The sequence below is a fragment of the Podarcis tiliguerta genome, assembly GCF_965153285.1.
Source record: "Podarcis tiliguerta genome assembly, chromosome: 5".
NCBI lineage: Eukaryota > Metazoa > Chordata > Lepidosauria > Squamata > Lacertidae > Podarcis > Podarcis tiliguerta.
This window is the reverse complement of record NC_139538.1, coordinates 36,864,808-36,889,879: the sequence shown is the minus strand read 5'-3', so window position 1 is coordinate 36,889,879 and position 25,072 is coordinate 36,864,808. Positions and strand designations below refer to the sequence as shown.

At 43.1% G+C, this 25,072-nt stretch overlaps 1 protein-coding gene across 5 annotated transcripts; it reads right to left on the bottom strand.

Moving 5' to 3' along the window:
• Positions 1 to 894: 894 nt before the first annotated feature.
• On the bottom strand, positions 895 to 23,876 carry LOC310678861 (uncharacterized protein). Of its 5 annotated transcripts, none has more exons than XM_083443357.1 (12): positions 23,731 to 23,876; positions 22,298 to 22,344; positions 21,754 to 21,990; positions 20,116 to 20,233; positions 17,389 to 17,439; positions 15,758 to 15,835; positions 14,574 to 14,630; positions 12,911 to 12,970; positions 11,993 to 12,057; positions 4,428 to 4,506; positions 3,346 to 3,401; positions 895 to 1,197 (listed from the first exon to the last, which is right to left on the bottom strand). In XM_083443357.1, the coding sequence occupies exons 1-12, from the start codon at positions 23,743 to 23,745 to the stop codon at positions 981 to 983; spliced, it is 1,080 nt and encodes a 359-aa protein (XP_083299483.1). In that variant the 5' UTR covers positions 23,746 to 23,876; the 3' UTR covers positions 895 to 980. The 5 variants fall into 5 exon arrangements, with proteins under 5 accessions (XP_083299483.1, XP_083299486.1, XP_083299484.1 ...); XM_083443360.1 differs by having other exon boundaries at positions 3,350 to 3,401; XM_083443358.1 differs by having other exon boundaries at positions 3,350 to 3,397; positions 4,483 to 4,506.
• Positions 23,877 to 25,072: the final 1,196 nt, after the last annotated feature.

Genomic DNA, 25,072 nt, shown 5'->3' with positions numbered 1-25,072 from the left:
ACTCCTAATGGATAAATAATAATGGCACAGGGATTATGCAACAATAGTTCAGTTAATAATATATTTTACAAATATTGTATTAAGAGGTGCGGCATAGATGGGGCACCATTATTCCCCATAACATGTTTATAATGTGAACCTCTCTACATAATCAAGAAAAGAAGCAGATTGATGGCACATTGTCCTATAAGGTAAAGGTAAAGGTACCCCTGCCCGTACGGGCCAGTCTTGCCAGACTCTGGGGTTGTGCACTCATCTCACTCTATAGGCCGGGAGCCAGCGCTGTCCGCAGACACTTCCGGGTCACGTGGCCAGCATGACGAAGCTGCTCTGGCGAGCCAGAGCCACACACGGAAACGCTGTTTACCTTCCCGCTAGTAAGCGGTACCTATTTATCTACTTGCACCCGGGGGTGCTTTTGAACTGCAAGTTGGCGGGCGCTGGGACCGAGCAATGGGAGCGCACCCCGCCGTGGGGATTTGAACCGCCGACCATGCGAGCGGCAAGTCCTAGGCACTGAGGTTTAACCCACAGCGCCACCCGCGTCCCTACACACAGAGATAAATAGAAGGGCAGGAGGAAACATGGGACAGCACATTGGCACAATGCATGCTAAGATCTCCTGTGAAGATCGTATGTAGTTTATTAATGCATACCTATACAATTTATAACATTGCATGTGCTGTGCTTAATCTGCCTCTGTTTTTATACTCCAGACAGGAAGTAAAACCAGGATGTTTATAGTGCCCAGGACAGCCTGCCCATACATGGGTATTGTGCTGTATTTGGCTTGGCATATCACAAACTGAGCAGGCCTCCAGTGATGGGTAAGGTACAGTGTGTGTGTGTGTGTGTGGAAAATTACACTCCCAAATCATTACACACCAGAAAACCTTGATAGGTTATGAGCTTTATCCACACTCTGAGATACATTATAATGACAGGCTCTCTCTAGTCGGCAGCTTCTTCCAATCCTGAGATCACTTTGGTAAGATGCCGGTGCTGTAGAGTTGCATATATGGTTGGACGTAATAGTCCAGGAACTGCCACACAGGCCGCTGATATGCCTCTGTCACTGTGTGATTGGAAAGGCAGGCAGTGAGGATGAAGACAGTGACTAGCAGGACGGTCAAGACAATCACCAGCAGGACACCAGCAAAGTGCCACAAGCCTATCAAGACCCAGGTGATCTTTGTCCTGTGAAATAAGAAAAGAGAGGCCTGCAGTTTATAAAGACAAGGCAGGGTGACATTGTCCTCTCTTGGTCCCAAATGAAAATCTGTTGATGGGGCAAAATGAGCACATAAGCAGGTTCCGAAAGGTTGTCACTCAAACCAGAGAGAACTTTGGGCTTTTAAAGAAGGAGAATTGACTCCAAGGGTTTTTAGCAAGTGACACTAAAAGCACCACTGTGGGGCCCTTTCGTATTATCTAAGCACATTATGATTGTTGGTTTTGTAATGCGTTTAACTGGAAAAAAATCCATTTTGGCTGAAAATGAAGATACATTCAAGCCAATCAAGGCTGACATTGCATTCCAATTACAGATGAGGAAAATGTAACACCATTATTTAAACATCTAATACCACAATAGCCTAAGATGAACATGGCAATGGACCATTCGATTCCTTCCTATCTGTATGGTTCCATGGCTAGTATGTTTGATTTGAATGTGGCAGAATCATGTTCAAATCCCTGCAATAATAAAGTTCTTTGAAATAATAATAATAATAATAATAATAATAATAATAATAATAAATTTTATTTATATCCCGCCCTCCCCAGCCGAAGCCGGGCTCAGAGCGGCTAACATCAAATGTATTAACACATTAACATAAAATCAGACAATCAATTAAAATACATCCTCAAATCACATCAGGATCAGAATAAAATCCAATCACATGGCAACCTGCAGATTAGGGTTGGGGACCTTAAATGCTCACCAGGCCCAACTGTTTGTGCTGAACTTAATTGGGCCTGTGAGAAAAATTGGGAGGCCACTTTAGAGCAAGTCAGTATTCCTCACCCTAGCCTTCTTCACTGGAAGTTGGAGATGATAATTGTTAAGTACTTCAGAACATGCTTCAGAGATTATGAACAATATGCTTTGCTGCTTCACCCATCCCTGTACCCTCCATGCCCAGTTACATGCTTGCTTGTACACATCTCCTAGTTTGACAGTGTCTTTCTTTTTACCTTGAATGGGCCTGATTTGTAGAAGATGCTAAGTAGCATGCCTGGGAATACCGGGTGGACAGGGCTGGTCACACCTAATAATACCTTCCATGTACCTTGCTCATTTGTTATACCTATTAATTGTCAGGAGCTCATCCTACACTTGAGTAGGACCCTGGTAGAGACACATGCCCAACTGGCATGTTCTCTCCCTCCTGGTCGTTCGTTTGGGAGCTTCAAAAGCTTTCTTCAGCCCGAACATCACAGCAACCGATGCCAACAGACACCGGCACACTTAGGGAACTGCAGAGTCTTTGCAGCTTGCGTAACAGACCTCAGCAACTCAGCATTTTGGCTAATCTACTTTATTTACATATAAACACACACGGAGCACTGCAACATGGCTCCCTCTCTCTCAAGCATCAGACAGCAAAGAGAAAAAGCACAAAGGAGAATAGTCCCACTTCACGGAACACAGTAACACAAACATTCTGTCTCCGTCACTTCCCACTCTGTGGAGTCAAAACGTACACCATCATGTGATAGACAACAATCCCATGACTGCAATCATGGAGCAGGAATTCTAACATTAATTACTCCACATCAGAAAATGAACAGTTTCAATATTAGACAACCATTGGAAAAAACACACATCAGTACTTCTTCCACATATCTTGATGGGTGGAAGGAAATCATTGTTATTTATTTGCATTGTCTGCATTCATATGTACTTTTCAATGCCCTCTGTTTAGCATCTGGAGTTTCTTCTTTTCTTATTCCCTTTTGCCAGTGGTACTTTCACAGTTTTGTGGTTAATGAAGGTTTCCAAACCTGTAACAGAATCTTGCTGGGTTTGTTAAGTCCCAGCATTGTTTGGAACAGGCAGTACTGCCATGGATGAAAGGTAAAACCCACCTCTGGATTCTGGTTATTTTATGGAATTTGGTACCATAACCAGTTAATCCTAGAGTTATGAAAATCCAAGCAGAAGTCTCACACAGTCTCACCATAAATAATGGGGACAAACTCCCATTTCCCAAAGTAATATGACTATATGAAATACAAGCCAGAGGCTATTGCTGCAAATGTCTGCATTGTTATACATTTATGGGTGAGTGTTTTTAAAAAGTGAGAAGGTGCTGACAAATAGTAAACATTTTCTTCACTAACCTACCACCACAAAGCTGTTTCTTCACAAATTTCTCTTCTCTTCGCATTTTTTCTTCCTGTAGTTAAAAAGATAGTTGGAAAAAGTTACCCCTCCATCACACAGACGCATGTAGTAGTAAATGAACAAGGAACTCAAAGCAGTTCATTACTGGGAGTTTTAAGGTTCTAAATTGTGTGACTCTCCAAAGTGAAGTGAGGAAAATGGAACTGGCTAGCCATGCAATTTATCAGTTGCCGGAATAGCCATGCCGCCAAATTAAAACCACAAACTTCTCCCACCATGCCAGCTGTTGTGAGGCAAGCCCAAGTTTGCACTACAGCAGTTAGAACAGCACCTATGGCTATTTTAACCGCTTGTGATGAGCAATATATAATAAGAATAGCCCTTTCTGAATCAACCTAAAGGCCTATTTAGTTCAGCACTGTGTTTCCTAAAGTGACCAGCCAGTGAGATTCCTTACCACTGTTATTTCTCAGCCACTAGCATTCAGAGGCATGCTGCCTCAAATGCTGAAGGTATATAACCAGTATGCTAGTAAAACAGCAAAAGTGCCACACCTACGTTTGGGAGGGGGGTTATTGAAACACAGCACAGAGGCTGAAATTGAGTCACAAACCAACAGCAAAATGACAAAACATTCCCTTGGAGTAGTGCTAAGCTCTTGTACCAGATTCAGCACTTTGCTGCCACTACAGAGATCGTAAGATCAGGCTGATAAGCCAGAACTTGTAGGACAGTGCATTCCTCTTGGCTTTCTAAGAAGAGAACTACTACAAAGCATCAGTGATGTAGAATGTGAGCTTATGATGCATTCATTGGCCACATAGCATGCAACACACGTTTCCTTCCTTTCAGAAGCTGTTAAATAGCATTCCCTCTACCTTCACATCCAAACACCAGGGGCAACCAAGCCGCCAACGCTGCTGGCCTGACCCTGCAGGGTTCAGCTGCAATAACTATGTCAACTTTATGTATAGCATAAAATCAAAACCTTCCTGTTTATTGACCGATGGACTAAAATTCATGCTCACAAGACTGACCAGATAGCTTTCTCTTTATTGGGTAAATCAAGATTACTGACCAGTTCAGCCCTGGCCAATTCATACATCAAGCTCTTTGGGTGAAGGTTCAAAAACTTGCCTGGCAACTTGCTCTGATGTCTGAAATAATTGAAAAAAAGGTTGGATCATTAGCAGATTTTGTAGCAGCTATTCTGTCTCTCTGAATTACAGGAATGTCCTCTTTGCAGTCCCAAACAGGGTAATGCACAATTTCCTCTGGTTCCTTGAAGAAGAAAATGTTGTAAGGCATGTGGATAAGCCAGATTCTGGCTCTCCCCAAAGGAGCTGGCAGCCTTCTAACCAACATTTCATGATAGAACCATGTAATATATGACATATGGATGTAGGAGATTTTCAATTCATCCACAATTTTAAGTGAAGTGACCTCCTTTGCTCCTCGGGGACTAATGCAGAGATCAGAACATAATTATATTTCAGATTTCACCCAATTTTACTATACAGTTATTCACTCCAATAATGTACCAATATGTATATTTTAGGATAAAATAGGTTTGGAAATACATATTTTACATTGAAATAAAATACTGTACGTGCTTGTTTTGTGATAAAATATGAATTTATGTACACTTCTGTATTTGCATTCAGTATGGCTTTTATTTTGAAAAGAATTAGGAGATTAATGTGGAAAACATTGATGGAATGGCTTTATGAATAAACACGTGTGAAACTGACTAGAAATGGATTGATCCTGAAGTTATTTTGACATAGCATACTACACATGATACATGCAGAGCCAGGATGTACCAAAACCCAAGAATGACTGAAGATCACATTGTAAGCATAACACATCCACATTAAGAGAATGGTTTGGTTATAATGGTTAAAATGTGGCAAAGGATAGATTGGCCCACCTTTTTTTACATATGTACATGATGATAAAACTCCCTTTAATGACTATGAATTAGAACTAAAAGATAGTTCCCCTCCTCCCAATTATTTGACAAGGCAGACAAATATATGGTGTTTGTGGTATTGGAGTTCAAGCTCAATATCTGGCCCAACATCAAATCACTGAAGGAAAAAGATTTAAAAAGTTTCTCTTGCAATGCTAGCGGCTAAGTGCATGCATAATAGTTTAGGATGCAAAGTAAAACACTTTCAATTTAACTCCTAATAAGTTAATGCTCTTTCAGATACAATGTAGATTCTCTGTGGGTTCTTTATGAAGCAGTTCCCTTTGACTATGAGGACCAGTGTGGAAGTGCATAATAAATGCTTCTGAAAATGAGGAATCCCTTTAATTTATGAATTTCTTTCCCAGATCATGGTTGACAGTGAATCAAGCTTTCAAGCAGCCATTTCATCATACATAAAATCAATTACTGACTGTTCTGAACTGAACTGAACTCTGAAGAGCCAGATGGCTAAAAGGTAGCCAGGATGTCTGGAGAATAAGAAAGAGGAAATTGGGAATAGCTTTGAGAGCACTTGTATTACCACAAAGATGGCCCATAAGCAGTCTGTCTGTGGAGCCATATAGTTTCCTTTTACAAAAGGAGGAGCATTCTCTTCTAATTAGTTCTATGATTTCATTCTGTTTCATCAGCACAAAGCAAACTGCTGGCATTTTCCTGAGAGGTATAGCGGTACCTCGAGTTACAAACGCCTCAGGTTACAAACGCTTCAGGTTACAAACTCTGCTAACCTGGAAGAGTTACCTCGAGTTGAGAACTTTGCCCCAGGATGAGAACGGAAACCGTGTGCTGGGGGCACAGCGGCAGCAAGAGCCCCATTAGTGAAAGCACTCCTCTAGTGAAGAACAATTTCAGGTTAAGAACGGACCTTCGGAACAAATTAAGTTTGTAACTAGAGGTACCACTGTAACTAGAGGTACCACACCATTGCAAGTGGAAAAATTAGTGTGATAGAGGGACAGTCTTGAGTGTTGGTTAAAGCAGAGTTCCGTGCCCAGCGGAAGGATGAGGAGTACGTGCTGCATACTCTTGGTTGCTTTATTTACAGTTCAAAGCAGTTATATTACAGAAAGACATCTTGCCTCTGCCGGAGCAGAAGAGCATCCTCTCTCATCGACAGCTTGGAGAGAAACAACACAGTGAAAAACAGGAAACCAGTGTACGTCACATCCAGTCTCCCTTTCCCGTGAGAAACTCCAACAGTACAGTACAGACTGTGGAATGTAAACACCTGTCTCGTGACAAGCCCTTTCGCTGCACAGTGAAGGAAAACAGAAACCAACATCCTCCCCCTTTCTGTGAACATCACTGGGCAGCGTGTTCGTACAATATCAGTACAAACCCAACTTCTGCACATAGGTACAGTGTTGATCCCTTGATACAATCTTGGATAATACATCAGCAGGAATTTTATTACCTGGCATATAGGACACCGTTACGAGTCCCTTCTGAATACATTCCCTAGCATGCTGCAATTTTAATTGCAAGTGCTTCGTGCTTTGCTTACAACCTTCAGACTTCAGCAAAGCCAAACATGCTTTGTTGTCCTGGTAAACCTGGATTGGACATTTGACAGGAATTTTCATATCTTTGCACAATTGTATCAACCATTCACAATCTTTAAGTGAATAAGACAGTGCATTCAGTTCAGCTTCACAAGTACTTAAGCTAACTGTTGTTTGCTTCTTGCATGACCAATCAAACAGACCCTGATTGTACATGTAGCAAACTCCAGACGTACTTTTCCTGTCTTCAGTGTCACTTCCAAAACTTGCATCTGCAAATATCTCAAGACCACCAGACTTCTGATTGTTAAATCTCAGTCTGTAATGCATAGTGCCTTTCAAATACCGCGCTATGCGTTTCAGAGCTTTCCAATCCTTGACACTAGGATTGTTGACTTGTCTGCTTAGCAAATTACAGCTAACAGCAATGTCTGGTCTTGAACATCTGGCAATGAAGTTTAGCTTGCCTAGCACACTTCTGTACAGTGTAGAGTCAGAAAATGCTTCTCCAGTGTCATCTACCTGATAACCTGTTGTCATCGGTGTGTCTACAGGGTTAGCATCCATCAGGTTTAGTTTGCTTAACACATCAGCAATTTTCCGTGACTGGTGTACTAGAATGTTACCATCTTGATCTCTTTCTATTTCCAGAGATAGGTAGTTGTTTACCTCACCAAGATCTTTCATGTCAAAGTGCTCTTTCAGTTGAGCTAGGGCGTTATTGTACATTGCGACATCTTTCCAAAAGAATAATAAATCATCAACATAAAACAAACAGTACAGTTTCTTTTGCCCCTCCTCTTTGACAAATACACATGGATCAGCTTTCCCTTGCTGAAAACCTAGAGAAAACAATACTTCAGTGAGTTTTGTGTGCCAACACCGTGCACTTTGTTTGAGACCATAAAGGGATTTCTTCAGAGCACAAACAAATCCCTGTTTTACCTGTACGCCATCAGGTGGAAGCATATAAAGTGATTCATCCAGAGATCCGTACAGAAAAGCTGTATTAATATCATGGTGACTAATGTGTAGATTTTCCTCTGCAGCTAGCTTGAGCATAAGCCTAATGCTTTCATACCTCACTGTGGGTGAGTAGGTCTCGTGATAGTCTTCACCTGGTACTTGTGCAAAACCTCTGGCTACCAATCTGGCTTTGTGTCTGACTATCTTGCCATTTTGATCAGTCTTCGCTTTGAAGACCCATTTGCTTCCAAGCAGTTTCATTCCTGGAACTACTGGAACTAGCTCCCATGTTTTGTTCCTTTCCAAGGAATCAAGCTCAGCCTTCATGGCATTTAACCATGGTTCAGCTTCCTTTGAATCCAAACCCTGGATTTCTTGGAAACTTGAAGGTTCAAATACCTTCTTGGAGCTTTTAACAGCTGTTACTGCTATCGTAGCAAATTCATCAGCAAATCTCTTTGGAGGTTTGCCTTTTGTGGCTCTCTGTGACCTACGAATTAGCCTTAAGTCTTCAACACTCTCCTCTTCCTTCTTAGGAGAAAAGCGACCTATTGTGAACAATGGTTCTTCCAATTCTTGATCAGAGCTTTCAGAGGGTCGCATAGAGGCTTTCGCACTCTTGAAATCCTCTGAATCACCCGATTCAGTTTCAGATTCAGACTCAGAACCTTCATCAGTGGGTGTGGGTTGTTGTGGTTGCTTCTGACTATCCTCAGTCTCATCACTGTCATCAGGATAACATTGGAAAATTCCCACATTCTCCCCCCACTTTGCATTGTATTCAACACTTCTCGTGAGCTTAATTGTCTTAGAGTCAGTCATCATTATTCTGTAAGACCCTTTCTGATAACCTAGAAAGATACCATGCAATCCACGCTTGTCTAACTTTGAATTTTGTGGTGAATGAACCCACATGTCAGAACCAAAAATTTTCATGTGTTTGATGTATGGCTTCTTGCCAAACATCTTCTCATAGGGGGTACAACCAATCGCTGAAGATAACCTGCGATTGTAACTGTAAACAAAACACGAGAGAGATTCGGCCCAATAACTCTCTGGAAGATTGGCATCATGCAGCAAGGTTTTTAACCCTTGAAGCAATGTCTGATTTGCCCGTTCCGCAAGTCCATTCTGCCATGGCGAGCGAGGACTAGACAAATCGTGTTGAATTCCTTTCTCAGTCAGAAAAGCTTCAAACTGCTGAGAAGTGAATTCTCCCCCGCGATCACTGAAAAGAGTCTTTATCTTCTTACCATGCACATTTTCCAACCAAGCACAGAATTCCTTGAACCTAGGAAAAGCCTCTGATTTCTGCTTGAGATTGTACACAAAAATATATCTAGAAAATGCGTCAATGAGAACCATGAAGTACCTATTTCCACCCAAAGAGGGCGCTAGTGGTCCAACCAAATCAGCATGAATAATCTGGTATGGTTCCGTAGCTTGCCTACTAGACACCTTACCTTTCGCAGCCATTTTTCACCTTGTTTGCTGCGCATGCTTTGCACTTCATGTGGTACCTGCAGGGTCTAATAGTCATACCTTCAACCAAGGCAGGCATTTTAGATACTGCCTCAAAATGCAAATGACCAAATTTTCGATGAAAATCATGAATACATCCTGCATGCAAACTTTTGTTAGAACCTGCAATGCAACAAGTGTCATCCTGCACAACATCATCATAATACAAAACAAACAAACGATCAACATATTCAGCATGCAATTCATAGTCATTTTTCTTTGTGATGATGCACTTCTTGTTCTTGAAGGAAACGTCAATGTTCCGCTCATTCAGTTGTCCAACGCTGAGCAGATTATGTTTGGCGTCTGGCACGTAAAGGACATTCTGTATCGATAAGTCCAAACTGTGAAGAACAACAGTTCCGTAGCCTTTACTGGGAATAGTGTGGTCATCCGCCTGGTGAATCGCACCTTCCTGCGGTGTAAAAGACACAAAAAGTCTCTTATCGTTGCACATGTGGTGGGTCGCCGCCGAATCAACAACGAAGAAAGATCTAGACGTCTTCTGGACCTCTGCAACCTTTGGAGTGAAGCGTGAAACCATAGCCTTGTGCTGCGTTGACCTAGACACCGGACCTTTGCCTTTGCCTCGGCCTTTTCCACGCGATGAGCTTTCGCTGCGCTGCTCTGTCTTGGCCCTGGGATATCTGCATTCCCTCTTCATATGGCCTAGACGTCCACACGAGTAGCATTTCACTGCCTTCAAAGCTTTGGCGCCATCTGGTGGTTCCACTGCACTATGGGATGACGTCTGTGAAGACTCCCCCTTGCCCATGCAGCTAGCACCCCGGCGATCTGCTTCATTTAACACCACGGCAGTAACAAAGTCCACTGTTAGCTGAGCTGTTGGCTGCACAGCAATCTGGGTTGCAACAGACTCCCAACCTGAACCCAAAGATTGTAGTATCATGAAAGAATACACAGCCTCTGGAAAGTTGAGTCCTCTCTGTTGCAGCTCATGTCTCAGATTTTGCATCTCCATCAGATGTAAACGCACATCTCCACCTTCAGCAAGAGCCATATTATGCAGCTTGTTAAAGTAAAACATAGTAGATCCAGCTTCTGTCCTTAAGTGAGCCTCTCTCAAAGAATCCCAAATTTCTCTGGCTGAGGTCTTATCACGCAATAGACAGAGCTCTTCTGGGGATACTATCAATGTAAGTGTTCCCCGTGCTTTGGAATCCTTAACTTTCCATGCATCTGTAACTGGAGCTGGGGGGGTTTCTGTAATGACCTCAAACAAACCCTCTTTCCGCAGAATTGCCTCTGCATACAAAACCCAGTCGGCATAATTTTTCTTGTTGAGCTTAGGAATCCCACAAGCATCCTGAAGGGCCATCATGACTCTGGCATTAGCCTTCAGCGTCATATATGCTGCTTTAAATCTTGCTGCGTCACTGCTGCACCTGCTTTATTCCAAAAGCGCACTTAAAAGTTACTTTCGATTTCCCCAGCATAGTAACTTGAGCCTGGGAGCCATTTTCCTATTCCCGGCAAAACGGCTTTAAAAGTTCAAAGTCCAGCCATAAAGCCATTAACTAGAAGCTGGCAGGCTGCCCGGAGCAGTAGCAACATACCTCATCAATCATGTTTATGTGCAGAGCGGATTCCGATCCGATCTGTCCCTCTGCATTCCGATCCTTTGCCGGCACTCCGATTCGACTTCTGGGCCCATAACCACGTGTTGGTTAAAGCAGAGTTCCGTGCCCAGCGGAAGGATGAGGAGTACGTGCTGCATACTCTTGGTTGCTTTATTTACAGTTCAAAGCAGTTATATTACAGAAAGACATCTTGCCTCTGCCGGAGCAGAAGAGCATCCTCTCTCATCGACAGCTTGGAGAGAAACAACACAGTGAAAAACAGGAAACCAGTGTACGTCACATCCAGTCTCCCTTTCCCGTGAGAAACTCCAACAGTACAGTACAGACTGTGGAATGTAAACACCTGTCTCGTGACAAGCCCTTTCGCTGCACAGTGAAGGAAAACAGAAACCAACATTGAGGAGCGCTTGTGGTAATTCTGTTGTCTTCAGGGACATTAGAGATACATAAAATAAACGAGTCCATAGCCTGGGAAAAGCAGGGTTACAGAAAAACAGAGTGCCTGGCCAGAGATAATGACATTGAGGTCATGGCCTAGCCCAATGCACTTTAAGTCCAGACCATGTGATGTGTATGTGTGACATTACATAGGTGACATAAGCAATTCATGAATGAGCAGGCCAACCAGAGTGATTAAAACTTGAAAGGTTGGGTTTGAAACATATCTGGTGAAGAATGAACTATGGATCCAGATAAAAACAGAGTGATGAGTTTACTGGCCTTTGGTCCAGTAAATTGGTTTTGCATTTTGCAAAGGTTCACTTCCATCAGCATATATACCTTGGATAGTAGACTGCACCTTCTGGGTCAACCCCTGGCACAGCCTCATCAAATATAGCTCAGGAAAATGATATGAATCTGCTGTTTCCTTGACTGCGTGCAGTCATAAAATAACCTCAGCTATTCCTTGCTGTCTCTTTGGCTCAGTAGTATTACATATGTTGCAGCTGAAAGCTGTGCTCTTCACTAGAAGAATTACCATGACTTTGATTCATCTGACATGCTTCAAGGACTGACACTGGTTGCAGAAAGGATTGGACTCATAGAGGAGTCTTACCGAACCTTGTCTTTCGCAACAGCTGACAGCTCATCCTGCAGGCTTTTCTCTCTGTCCTGAAGAACCTGAAAACAAAATAATCAGCAAGTCCCCTTCAAGTTTCTGTTTCTTCTTCCTCCCCCCAGAGATCTCTGGTAATCCCCACAGATCAAGACCTAGAGCAATTTTGTATACATTCCACGGGTAGCTGGTGTGCTGCCCTCCAGATGTTATGCATCTGCTTTGTTATGCACTCCTTGCTTTGACATTTTATGGCCTCTCCTCCCCAACAACCAATGGGGAAATACCAAATCCAAATATTCAGAATTATCAAACAAAGCAGTACTTTCCGATGCATGTTTACTCATAAGTAGGGGTAGATGTGTCCATTTCAGTTCTCTCAGTTGCTCATTTTTCAACTATAAAATTCAGTTCTCCACAATTTACAGTAATTATAATTTTTTTAAGTAAAGAAAATTCTCATGAAAAATTATCAGCATTTTAGTGTGCATTTCTCCTAACAACACATTGTTCCATGTAGCTTTCATCAGTGTACACATTATTGCACGCAATATTCCTGAATATGATGCATTTTTGTATGCTACTTTCACTAATATATTTTATCCACACTTCCCCTAAATATATGCATTTTTGTAAACATTGGCTGGAGAATTGCATTGCAAAATTTGAATAAGTGTAAATTTCAAAAGATAATTGTGTTTTGGTTTGCGTGTTGTTTTGGAAAGTGTGAGTGTGATAGATTCAGCTTTAAATACACACTCAATCAACCCCCCCCCCCGCATTCCTACTCAAAAGTAAGTCCCACCATGCTCAGTTGTGGTTACTCCCTGGTAAGTGTGTTTAGTGCTGCAACCTAAATTAGGCAGCTGTTGCTTTCCTTATTCAGTTCATCAATGGTTAAGCATTTCACACAGATACCTGTATTTTCACTTTGTATTCTTGTATATACTCTTCCAGTTCCCAGATTTGGTGTTTCATCTGGAAAAGAAGAACATGCCTTTTTTCTTTTGCCCCATCCTTGTAACCCTTCTTGCCTTGGGTTTTTAGTCAGAACACTTACGATTTTTGCCTAGTAGGATCATACCAATTCCAGGTGTTTCATCAATATTCAAGGGATAGATCAGACACCACTAGGCACGGCCAAGCAGCCTGGTGCTCACCTTGAAAATCAATCTGGCCCTCTTATCTTTTAGTTTGAAAGCCTTGGGATTTGGGATTGAGCACTGAACAAGAAAGAGGGCCTGATTAATGTCAACCTTCCATTGCCTACTACGCTCCCCCCCCCCACTCCAGGAAGCTCCCAACAGAATATTGAAAGCAAAATAAAACATCAAACGTTGAAAACTTCCCTAAACAGGGCTGCCTTCAGATGTCTTCTAAAAGTCAAATAGTTTTTTATCAGCTGAAGATAGGAGAAGGAAGTGATGGGTATTTCTTCTTTGGGATGATGCGTCTTCAGCCAGTTTAGTGCAGTGGTTAGAGAGTGCTGGACTAGGACCTGAGAGATGAGGGGTCAAATCGCAATCCAGCCATTAAGCTTACTGGGTATAATTGGGACACTCGCTGTCTCTCAACTTAACCTACATCACAGGATTGTTATCACTAAAGATAAGTTTAATTTGCATAAAAAGTAATGTTGGTATGCACTGAAGTTTGAAAAACTAATTTAAAATTTGCATTTGCAAAGTCTGCATTAGGGAGAAGGTTTCACTCTGGCAAATGTGCCAGAAACGGTTGGATGTTTTCCGTTCAGCCTTTATGCTAACTGATGACTCATCACTGGAAAGCCAAGCAGAGAGATCTCACAGCAGGAAGATGGAACATAAGAACTCAGTGCCTTAGTCCGTTGATGGAGACAGCAGCCACAGCAGTGGCTAAGCGCTGCAGTGATGAAGAAGCAAGTTGCTGTGGATCTCTCTCTGGGACCAGATAGAGGAAAGTATATCAAACAGTATTAAGGACTAAAAAGAAGACGGGATTGCATTGCTCACTGTTAAACAGCAACATTTTACTTATTTTATTATTTACTTATTTAATTTGTTTACCGCCCCTCATCCAAAGATCTCAGGGTGGTTCACAACACAAAAATACAAAATGAGAGCACAAAATACATAATAAAAACAAAAACACACACCAAATAACTCCCCTCCCATAAACACATTTAAAAGGACATAGAATGATAATCAGATGATAATCACAGGGTTCAGGTCAGTTCATATGGGGAAAAGCGGTCCTTGAGGTATTATTTTGAATCTTTTATTGTTTATCTGTAATCATTTTAAAACTGTTTCCAGTGAAGCTTTGAAACATTTTTCTACTTTGCACATAGGTTCAGGTCAGGGATTCCATTTGTAGCAACTGTAACACTTAAGCAGATAATATGGGGAGGGGGAAACCCACCTTGGACTCCTTGGAGGAGAGGTGGAATGCAGGAAAATAAATAATAAATAAACCCACGGGCAAAATTGTGTATGTTACAGCCTAATTGATTTCAACGGGAGGGTTAGCCCAAAGCAACAGAACCCAGAACTGCTTAACTTTGGCTCGGCCTGTCTCCTATGTATATGATAATTAAGTTTACCTTTGTAAAAACTTCATCCTCCTCACCGCAGGTCAGTTTGCATTCCTGGAGCTCTCTCTAATTAAAAATAAATATATAAATTTTCAGTTGGCAACATCTCTGAAGCAAACACATGTAAGACTTTTATTTTCCACTCTGGCCAGGAGATTCAATCCTCAGTGAAAGGAAATGGTCGCCTTCCAAGAGAACAAGTCAATGTTGCTTGTACTGGAGACCTTCTCAACAGATTGTGCCTCTCATCAGAAATCCATGTGAGTGCCAATATATAGCAAACTATACACATTTATATATATATCTTTACTTTAGATGAAGTCATTTTAAAGTATTCACGTTGAACTAAAAAGCTGATGGACACTAACAGAGCAATCCAAACCCTCTTTATGTCCTACTGAGGTTGGACAGGGTAGAGGTGTCTCCATGCCCAGCTCTGCAGGCTAAGCTGGACTTCCACCAGCCGATGACGATGGAGTGATCCAAGAGTCACACCACTGGTGTAGCACTTCCACCTGCTAGATAGCAGTGAGGTCAGTGGAATTCTCATTAGTAGTAACCAGCAAAAGCCCCAAAGTGGGGTGGAGAGGGGCTGGGCAGGCATGGGATCTTTTGGATTCGAAGACAGTCTCTCTACCATCACACAATGGCATCGGACCCAATCTGGGCCTCATTTTTGTGACAGCTCTAGGCTGGCCCACTGATCTTCTACACATACACACCACCTTCCAACTTGGCCACCATGAACCACAGAGGTGCATATGTGGCTGTGGTCTCACAGCCCTGTGGTCGAGGGGAGAGATTTGGATTGCATCCTCAAAATCTTCCAAATCCCCAATGGCACAAAATGAAAATGACCTGACAATATTTTGGACTGCCATCTTTTTCAACTGGCCCCCCTGTATCTGTCATACCCAGTGTGCAGAGCCAGAAGACTTTAGCATAGTGCATCAAATGAACTTCATCGATTTGGAGTTCCACATAAACAGGAAATGCGGAGGTGACCAAAACAGGGATGTGTGAAATCTTCTCGTTTCCCCCGTATATATGCTACCTTCACAAAACTGCTATCTCCTTTTCTCAATTGCCCATGTATTGTCCCCCATGTATGTTGTATTAATTCCAGTGGGCACTTCTTTTAACCTTCCTCCTCCAACCTTACTTTACTGTTGTGGTTCTATAATCTTACTCACTTTTAGCTTGTTGACATGGCAGCAGAGCTGCAGGTAACTCTGCTGGTTGATCTTCATCGATGCAGTCAATGCTGAGCTCTGGTTTGGAGCACAAAACACACAAATATTCAGATTCAGTCTCACCAATATGCACTGGCCAGCCCAAACCTTCTTTGCTATTCTGTTACAACCTCAGTGTTTAGAGGGCAAATCAGAGATGACCCTGGTGATCCTAATAAAGGACCTTCCTTCCTTCCTTCCTTTCACTAATTAGTGGTCTTTTCTCTCAGTTGAGTTAAGAGGAGCTTCAAGGTGGGGAGGAAGGAGTTTCAATGGGGCAATGTCATGGGAGGAACAGGTAAAACCCCCTCACTTAGGCCACATCTATCAACTTCCAGGAAGTCAGGTAAGGGCAGTTGCTCAATGGTGGAGTCTGGTTTGCTTGTGGAATGGCCCATGTTCAGTCCTTGGCATCACCAGGTAAGGCTGGGAGAGGCCTCTGCCTGGAATCCTGGAGAGCTGTGGACATCACTGAAGGCAATACTAAGTTAGGTTGGCCAAAGATCTGATTTGGTGCAAGGCAGTGTCCTGTGTCCCTGTGTCCCTAAGTCCCAGTGGGGGTGCTTGTAAGCAAAACAAAAGCAATGGGAAATCACCATCATGGATCTGCTTTGTCATTTTTGGCTTTGCTTTAGACATTCGTTTCAGAACGACTGAGTGGAACAATGTCTATCAAATAACACTAATATTTATTCCAGTAGAAATTAAAGAGTAACTGCAAAGCTATGCAGGGAAAAGGACTGCGGTCTGTCAAAGCCTAGAGCTTCAAGCATAACATTGACTTCTACAACAAGTGAGCATACAATGGAGATATTCAGATATGCATGCTGTTTCATGCCTACTTTAAAAAGGCTTTGGTGCTGCCAACACAGTCATACAACAAAGAAAGATGAGCACCAGGGAGATAATAGATGTATTACATTATTTTTAAAAAAAACGGGATTCTTTTGACATGACTGAACGAACACTAATGCAACAGTGTCAATTTCCATTTCCATTTCATTTCAGAGTGGAAATCTGATGCAGTTATTCAGGAGCAGCACAACACCAAGACTGGTTGATGCACCCAAACTGGTATGTTGAGAATGTGGGTTGGGTGGGCTCATGCAGAGCTGACAATAGCAATTGTGCAAATCAGTAGTGGTCAGTGGGGAGAAGCAGCATCATTTAACTGACTTCCTGCGACCAATTTCACTGTGCTTACCAGGCTAGCGCAGGGCAGAAAGGCAGCATGGTGTAAACACACCAGCATGGCACAATCACATCCAGTGTTCCTTCTGGTGCATTTGCACCATGCCAGCCTCAGCACTGCCTTGCCCATCTCCCTCCCAGGAAGCTCAGCAATGCTAGTGATAGATCAGGTGAGCATCACCGCTGCCACCCAACCACTACAGGTGTGAATACTTCTTCAGAAATCCAGCCCACTACTCAACCAGTGTTTATTTTTTCCATCTCTTGACTCACTTTCAGTGGCTTGACGTTGATGAGGTGATTGTGAATTATACACTTGCAGCACATTCACAAACATGGGGAAAGATAGGACATGGTGCACATATGGAATTCAGAGGAAACCTATCTGATTATTGGTGTACCTTCTCAGAAAGCATGAAGATCCTCAAGTGTAAATTTTCATTATCCTTCTCCTGTGAGGGGAAGAAATTGCCACAGTTATTTGCAAAGATTGATATATACCTGACTCTTTGGGCTGCAGCTGAAGGGATGCAACAATTCATTACAAATTAAAGAAAACCCTCAGGAAAGTGTCACACACAACTCAAAGTCCTAACTCTCCAATTCTAAGTTCCAGTGCTGCTGAATTTGATTGGGCTGATGCAGAATGGTTTCCTGTGCTGTGCTAGCCCAGGCAGATGCCATAACACAGCAAGTGCCGTCTGCTGCAGTCCTCCCTCTTTCCTGTTTTGTAGTGGTGTGGGGGAAACACCAGAGGATCCACATGATAAATAGCTGTTCACAGATGGCAATATGGAAAGCCTCCAGGCGATTGCTTTTGCAATCTCCTTATTTGTAGGGAATGAGCCTCCCATTCACAAGGCTCTCCCTCAGATTTGTGTAAGTTATTCTTTGCACAGCAGATGAAACATGATGAATACAAATAGAATCATAGAATCATAGAATCATAGAGTTGGAAGAGACCACAAAGGCCATCGAGTCCAACCCCCTGCCAAGCAGGAAACACCACCAGAGCACTCCTGACATATGGTTGTCAAGCCTCTGCTTAAAGACCTCCAAAGAAGGAGACTCCACCACACTCCTTGGCAGCAAATTCCACTGTCGAACAGCTCTTACTGTCAGGAAGTTCTTCCTAATGTTTAGGTGGAATCTTCTTTCTTGTAGTTTGGATCCATTGCTCCGTGTCCGCTTCTCTGGAGCAGCAGAAAACAACCTTTCTCCCTCCTCTATGTGACATCCTTTTATATATTTGAACATGGCTATCATATCCCCCCTTAACCTCCTCTTCTCCAGGCTAAACATGCCCAGCTCCCTTAGCCGTTCCTCATAAGGCATCGTTTCCAGGCCTTTGACCATTTTGGTTGCCCTCCTCTGGACATGTTCCAGTTTGTCAGTGTCCTTCTTGAACTGTGGTGCCCAGAACTGGACACAGTACTCCAGGTGAGGTCTGACCAGAGCAGAATACAGTGGCACTATAACTTCCCTTGATCTAGATGCTATACTCCTATTGATGCAGCCCAGAATTGCATTGGCTTTTTTAGCTGCCGCGTCACACTGTTGGCTCATGTCAAGTTTGTGGTCAACCAAGACTCCTAGATCCTTTTCACATGTACTGCTCTCAAGCCAGGTGTCACCCATCTTGTATTTGTGCCTCTCATTTTTTTTGCCCAAGTGCAATACTTTACATTTCTCCCTGTTAAAATTCATCTTGTTTGTTTTGGCCCAGTTCTCTAATCTGTCAAGGTCGTTTCGAAGTGTTATCCTGTCCTCTGGGGTGTTAGCCACCCCTCCCAGTTTGGTGTCATCTGCAAATTTGATCAGGATGCCCTTGAGTCCATCATCCAAGTCGTTGATAAAGATGTTGAATAAGACCGGGCCCAAGACAGAACCCTGTGGCACCCCACTAGTCACTCTTCTCCAGGATGAAGAGGAACCATTGATGAGCACCCTTTGCGTCCGGTCAGTCAGCCAGTTACAAATCCACTGAGTGGTAGCATAGTCAAGACCGCATTTTACCAGCTTCTTTACAAGAATATCATGGGGCACCTTGTCAAATGCCTTGCTGAAATCAAGGTAGGCTACATCCACGGCGTTCCCTTCATCTACCAGGCTTGTAATTCTGTCAAAAAATGAGATCAGGTACGTCTGACATGACTTATTTTTCAGAAATCCATGCTGACTATTGGTGATCACAGCATTCCTTTCTAGGTACTCACAGATTGTTTGCTTAATGATCTGCTCCAGAATCTTCCCTGGTATTGATGTCAGACTGACTGGGCGGTAATTATTTGGGTCCTCTCTTTTCCCCTTTTTGAAAATAGGGACAACATTTGCCCTCCTCCAGTCTGCTGGGACTTCGCCTGTTCTCCAGGAATTCTCAAAGATGATTGCCAGTGGTTCTGAGATCACATCTGCCAGTTCTTTTAATACTCTTGGATGCAGTTCATCTGGCCCTGCAGACTTGAATACATCTAAACTAGCCAAGTATTCTTGTACTATCTCCTTAGTTATTCTGGGCTGTGTTTCCTCTGCTGAATCATTTGCTCCAAATTCTTCAGGTCGGGCATTGTTTCCTTTATCGGAGAAGACTGAGGCAAAGAAGGCATTGAGCAGTTCAGCCCTTTCTGTGTCCCCTGTTTGCATTTCACCATCTTCTCCTCTGAGTGACCCCAGGTCTATACCTGGCGAGGCCTACAGAATGGAATCTATATTAACTGAAGTATTCATGCTATAGAAATACACAAGCTTTTGGTTTGCCACCTACATGGTAGGACAGCCTTGACCAAGGTGGTGCCTTACAGATGTTTTGGACTACAACACCCCAAAGCCACACGGAAGTATGAGTTGTAGTCTATAACATCTGAAAGTCATCAGCTTGGTGAAGGCTGTTGATGGAGGCTATTGACTCCACAGAAAATACCATACTAGTAAATGTCCAAAACCAATACAGTTTTTCTTTCTAAAAAATGATTATGGAATAATATCACCAGACAGTGTTCACCTAGCCAACAAATCTTTGGGTTTTGTTGTTTTAATGATGACATGCAGTGTGTTTGTGTATGTGTGTGTGTGTGCACGCACATACACACACTCTTTAAACTCTGAACAGGAAGATTTATTTTGCCTACCAGCTTTTTAAGATACTGCTCCTCTAAAGATGCTGTTACAGTCTCTTCTTCCTGATTTTTCTTTGTGGCTTCAATCTCAGTTTCTAAATAGGTTATTTTCTCTTCAGCTCGCTTTATCCTGTATATGGTTGAGGTAATGATGATGATAGTGTTGATAATAATAATAATAATAATAATAATTCAAAGACTTGTACCCCCCCTTGTACCCTTGTTCTGCCACAAATAAGACCATCAAGGCAGCTAACTATCACAGTAAACCACTGATGAATAAAGAAGTATACAAATTACTTAAATAAGAATAACATTTAAAATAGCAACAATGTTACACCATCCAAAAATATTTAAGTGCAGGGGAAATGAAGAGTTAAGCTTATTCTAGAGAGTGCTTTAATCAGTTGCTCATCTGAGCAACAGCACCAGTTTTGCTTCTCCAGGAAAGGCAGAAATGGGGAGGGACATCATCCAACTCTCCCAGGTCAGGGGGCTCCAAAGCCCAGGTGCCACCACTGAGAAGGCCCTCTCTCACCTGCCATATTGCCATCAGCTCAGGGTAGGGCATAGAGCAGCTCTTCACTAGACAGTCAGAACATGAAGGTTGGGTCACATGGGGGAAAGCCATGGGGGGGGGGAATTATTATCCTTCAGATAATGCTAGTGCAAAAGCCCACCTCACATTCCTGTAATTTGTTTGAAATGGATTTTCATATTGTATTTTTAAATTAATATAATCCACCGTAGGACCTTACAGTGAAAAGTAGGTAAGGCATCAAATAAATAGCAAGAACAACAAGAACATTTAGGGCTTTTATGGTCAAAGCCAACCTTTTGAATTGTCCCTGGAAACAAATCCAGAGCCAATGAAGTGGTATAGGGCAAATAAGAACATAATATCAGGCCGATGACCCACCTAGTCCAGCATCCAGTGGCCAACCAGATGCCTGTGGGAAACCTGCAAGTAGGACATGGGCACAAGAGCCCTTTCCCCTCCCACAGTTTCCAGCAATTGGTATTCAGAAGGCTAACTACCTCCAACCATCAACATGAACTGAGAACTAGAATCATGTCAACATTCTAGCTCCTGCAGCTGTATTTGCACCAAATGAAGCTCCCAGACACTTTTCAAAGGAAGGCAGTGTTGGGCGAGAACCAAAATGCTTGCCCTCCAAAGCATGTGTCCCCCTTGAGTGTTTAGTACCTGCTATCTCATTCCCCTCCTCCAAGGAAAATAAAAGACTTAAACCGGGAAAGGGGGAGTACATACATAGCAGCCACCAGAGGAGGGTTGCTCCTGCAACCTGCATCAAGAAATGATGCAAGAGCATCTTTTCCCAATGGGGATGATGGGGCAAGATGCTCAAGTGTGACATTTCCCACTGGAGTGGACCATTGGGCTCTCTCACCATCACTACGATGATATCAGTGTTGGGAGGGCAGCTCTTTCCCACCCCAGAGGCCCCAGCTGGATGCAATCTAGATGTGTGTGACAGGATCTGACTTTTCCAGAGGAGGGTCCACCACCTGGTTAACCAGGAGAAAACACCAACAACCATCAGAATTGCCTTCATCACATCACTGTGGTTTTATAGCATGCAACTGATTTTTGTGAAGTTTTCAGGGAAAACTTGGTAAGGTTCAAACCTTCTGAAAAGTAATTGTTCCCAAGCTGGAATCAGACATTTGCTCAACACCCCATTGATTATTGACACGTGCCTTTTGAGCTCAGCTTTCATGTTCTTCATAGCTCCTTGCAAATCCAAAATATTTGCCTTGATGTTGTTCCCTTCCGTAATGAGGCAGTTAATTTGTTCTCTCAACCATATATTTGTATGCCTGGACTGGAAGATGGAGGCTCCTTTTGCTGCTATCCAACTGTCCCTAGTTGGGATATTAAAAGATAATATGCAGTACCTTAGTTATTGCAAACTTGGGATCTAAGAAGAAAATGTTTTCAAGTTAAAGTGGAAGACCTAAAGAAGGCTTTCCATTTGTGCAACAGGGCTTCTTGCACACCCTTGAAATTGGCTCAGCATGGGTCAGTGTGTCTGGAGAATCTCCAGATGTTGAATTCTACACATGCAGATGTATACAAATACTCCTCTTTTTTGGGTGATGTGTAAGTTGCCACCCTGTTTCATGCTCCCCTCCCGGTTGACCCCACTTCCCTTAACTTAAGAACACTTACCTGGCATTTTTAGTTCCTATGTTGACAGCTGTAAAGGCTTCAGAAATCTGCTGGCAGAAATGACATTCTTTTAGAATTTTTGTTTAACTTCCAGAAGCAAAATATTTGCACATAATGCTTAGGGCAGACAGTTTTTCTTGTAGCATTGTTGTCCAGAGTTCACTGTTGATATTTTTCAGTTCAATCTTTTTTCAGATGACCTCAGTAGTTTGTTACCATGAGCCTCCAAAAGAGCCACAATATGCCTTGCACATTATTTTTGTCATTAACAGAATGATAATGTCAGTTACAGAGTCTTGTTTTTCTCATTTTCTTTACAGTGGTACCTCGTGTTTTGTACCGTCCCCCTTACGAATGCTGCGGGTTACGCGCTCTGCTAACCTGGAAGTAGATGCCCCTTGCTGTGACCTTTGCCCCTAGATGCGAACCGAAATCACTCTCTGGTGGCACGACAGCAGTGGGAGGTGCCATTAGAGAAAGTGCGCCTCATGTTACGAGTGGTTTCCTGTTACTAATGGACCTCCGGAATGGATTAAGTATGTAACATGAGGTACCACTGTATGTTGTAACGAGTTATGTAAATCTGAAATTCAGTTGTTTTTATTTAGAGGCTCCTTTTAATCTGAGGCCCTAAATGGTAGTTTACTTAGCTTAGAGGTCTACCTACAGGGACTGCTATCATAGCTTCAACATAAGCTTTAAGGAGAACGCATGTCTCTTTTCTCAGCCAGGTGGGTTTTCCTGTCACTCAGTGGCGTAGCGTGGGTTGTCAGCACCCGGGGCAAGGCAAGTAATTTGCGCCCCCTAACCCGGGGCAAGGCAAGTAATTTGTGCCCCCCCCGCTGCACTGTCCCTCCCCCAGATAGTCCCTCGCTCTCTCTCCGCACCGCACCGCACGCCTGGCACCCTCCCCTCCACAGTGGGCGGCGACCCGGGGGCTCGGATCGGATTCGCACAGCCAGCACTGCAGTGAGAGAGAGTGAGTGAGCCAGGTAGGGGCAGAGAGCTGCGAGTGTGAGCGCGCCCCCCCAGATGTTGCGCCCGGTGTGGCTGGCCCCCCCCTGCACCCCCCACTCTACGCCACTGCTGTCACTTTACACAAAGAGTGGCACACAGCAGCAGTTGAAGAAGCAGAAACTTCCCTGATCACAACAACCATCACCACCACCCAGTTCTTGGAGGGCTCCTGCTTAGCCTACTTTGAGAAAGGAAAGCAGAGTTTCCTCTCTCACAATCCACCAATGTAGAACCTTCTGCATGCAAATCAGAAGTCCACCACTGAACTGCGATGATTCCCCCAAAGGGCTCACTTTCAACAATGCCTGTGGGTTACACACAGTGCCATGCTCCATCACAACTACAGTTATTATAGAGCTTCAGAACTATAAGCAGCCATGCAGAGACCCACCCTTGCTCATTAGCATCAACATTACCTTTGCTTCACTCATGTCATTCTCTGCCAAGAAATATATTCAGATATGTCTAATTTGATTTGCCCTGTAGCCTAGCCGAGTCCATGCATAGCCTATCTGTGTTGTGTGCTCTGTGTGTCTGTGTGACTCTCTCTAGTTAGTGTCCCTGCAGCCTCTGATGTCACAAAGGGCTTAGCAGTCTCCTAAGAGAAAGCACTCTGTGCTGGATGCAGACTTACATGCAAGGAATTGTTTGGTGAATTAATATTTATGTTCACATCCTAACTTTGTTGCAGTTTCACTGGACAAATGACTTTTTCTTAGCTTCAGGGTCAATCGATATGCAATGGATTATTTCATAGGATTGCTCTGAGAAGTAACTGATAATTTGGATTCACATATAGAATAATTTCAAAACCATATAAAAGGGGAAACTGCCCAAGTACAGCTTCTCCCTCTTTTTTTGCCGTGCTTTGATGGTCAAAATTGCACGAGGTTAAATGCCGCAGTGTTTACAATTTTTGAAAGTACAGGAGCTCTCTGAGGTCCTGGGCCCAGCTAATTCACAAGGTGAAATTACATTTCAGAGGGTCCCATTGTGACTTTTTAAACCACTAGATGGCAACACAGTTCCACTTCAGTTTGTATAAATACATTCTTAATTTTGCATAAAAGAGCTTCATTTTTCTCTTTGCTCCAATACAGCGGAATTTCCAGAAAATTATTTTTTCCCTGAGGTTCATTGTTGCATTGGAAACATTCTGGATGTCCGGCCTCAAGAATTTCTGGAGAAACTGAGGTGGGGTAGAGGGGAAATCGGCAATAGCTAAGAAAGTGAATGAGAAAATCTGCGGTGTATTTTAGGAATAAATAATGTAACAGTTATTTTGAACACAGTATAGCCCAGTTCAGATAAGGCTTGTACCACTTCAGCTTGAAGATGGGGTCTTATTTAATTGAATTGGGGCTGCGCTGATTGTCTGACCAAGATGAACTTTGGAGTTTGGAGAGCAAAGGTGACTATTAAAGTGGTGTGGTGGAACATTTGAGTAAGGGTATTACCTAATATTTGTAGCAGGTGTGGGAAACAGCGTGTCCTACATACTTATAGCTCTTGGCCTAATTTCTTGTGGATGGCAAGGATGGGGAAAATGGGAATAGGAGAGAGAGAGAGAGAAAGAGAGAGAGAGAGAGAGAGAGAGAGAGAGGGAGAGAGAGAGAGAGATGCACTGCTCACTTTTGACTGTGGTCCCCACTGCATCATTCATATGGAGCCTCTGAGAAATTAACCTGAGGGAATATGGACCTCACCAGAAAAAGGGCTGCCTACTTCTGACTTCACAGTTTACAACATATCCAAGGG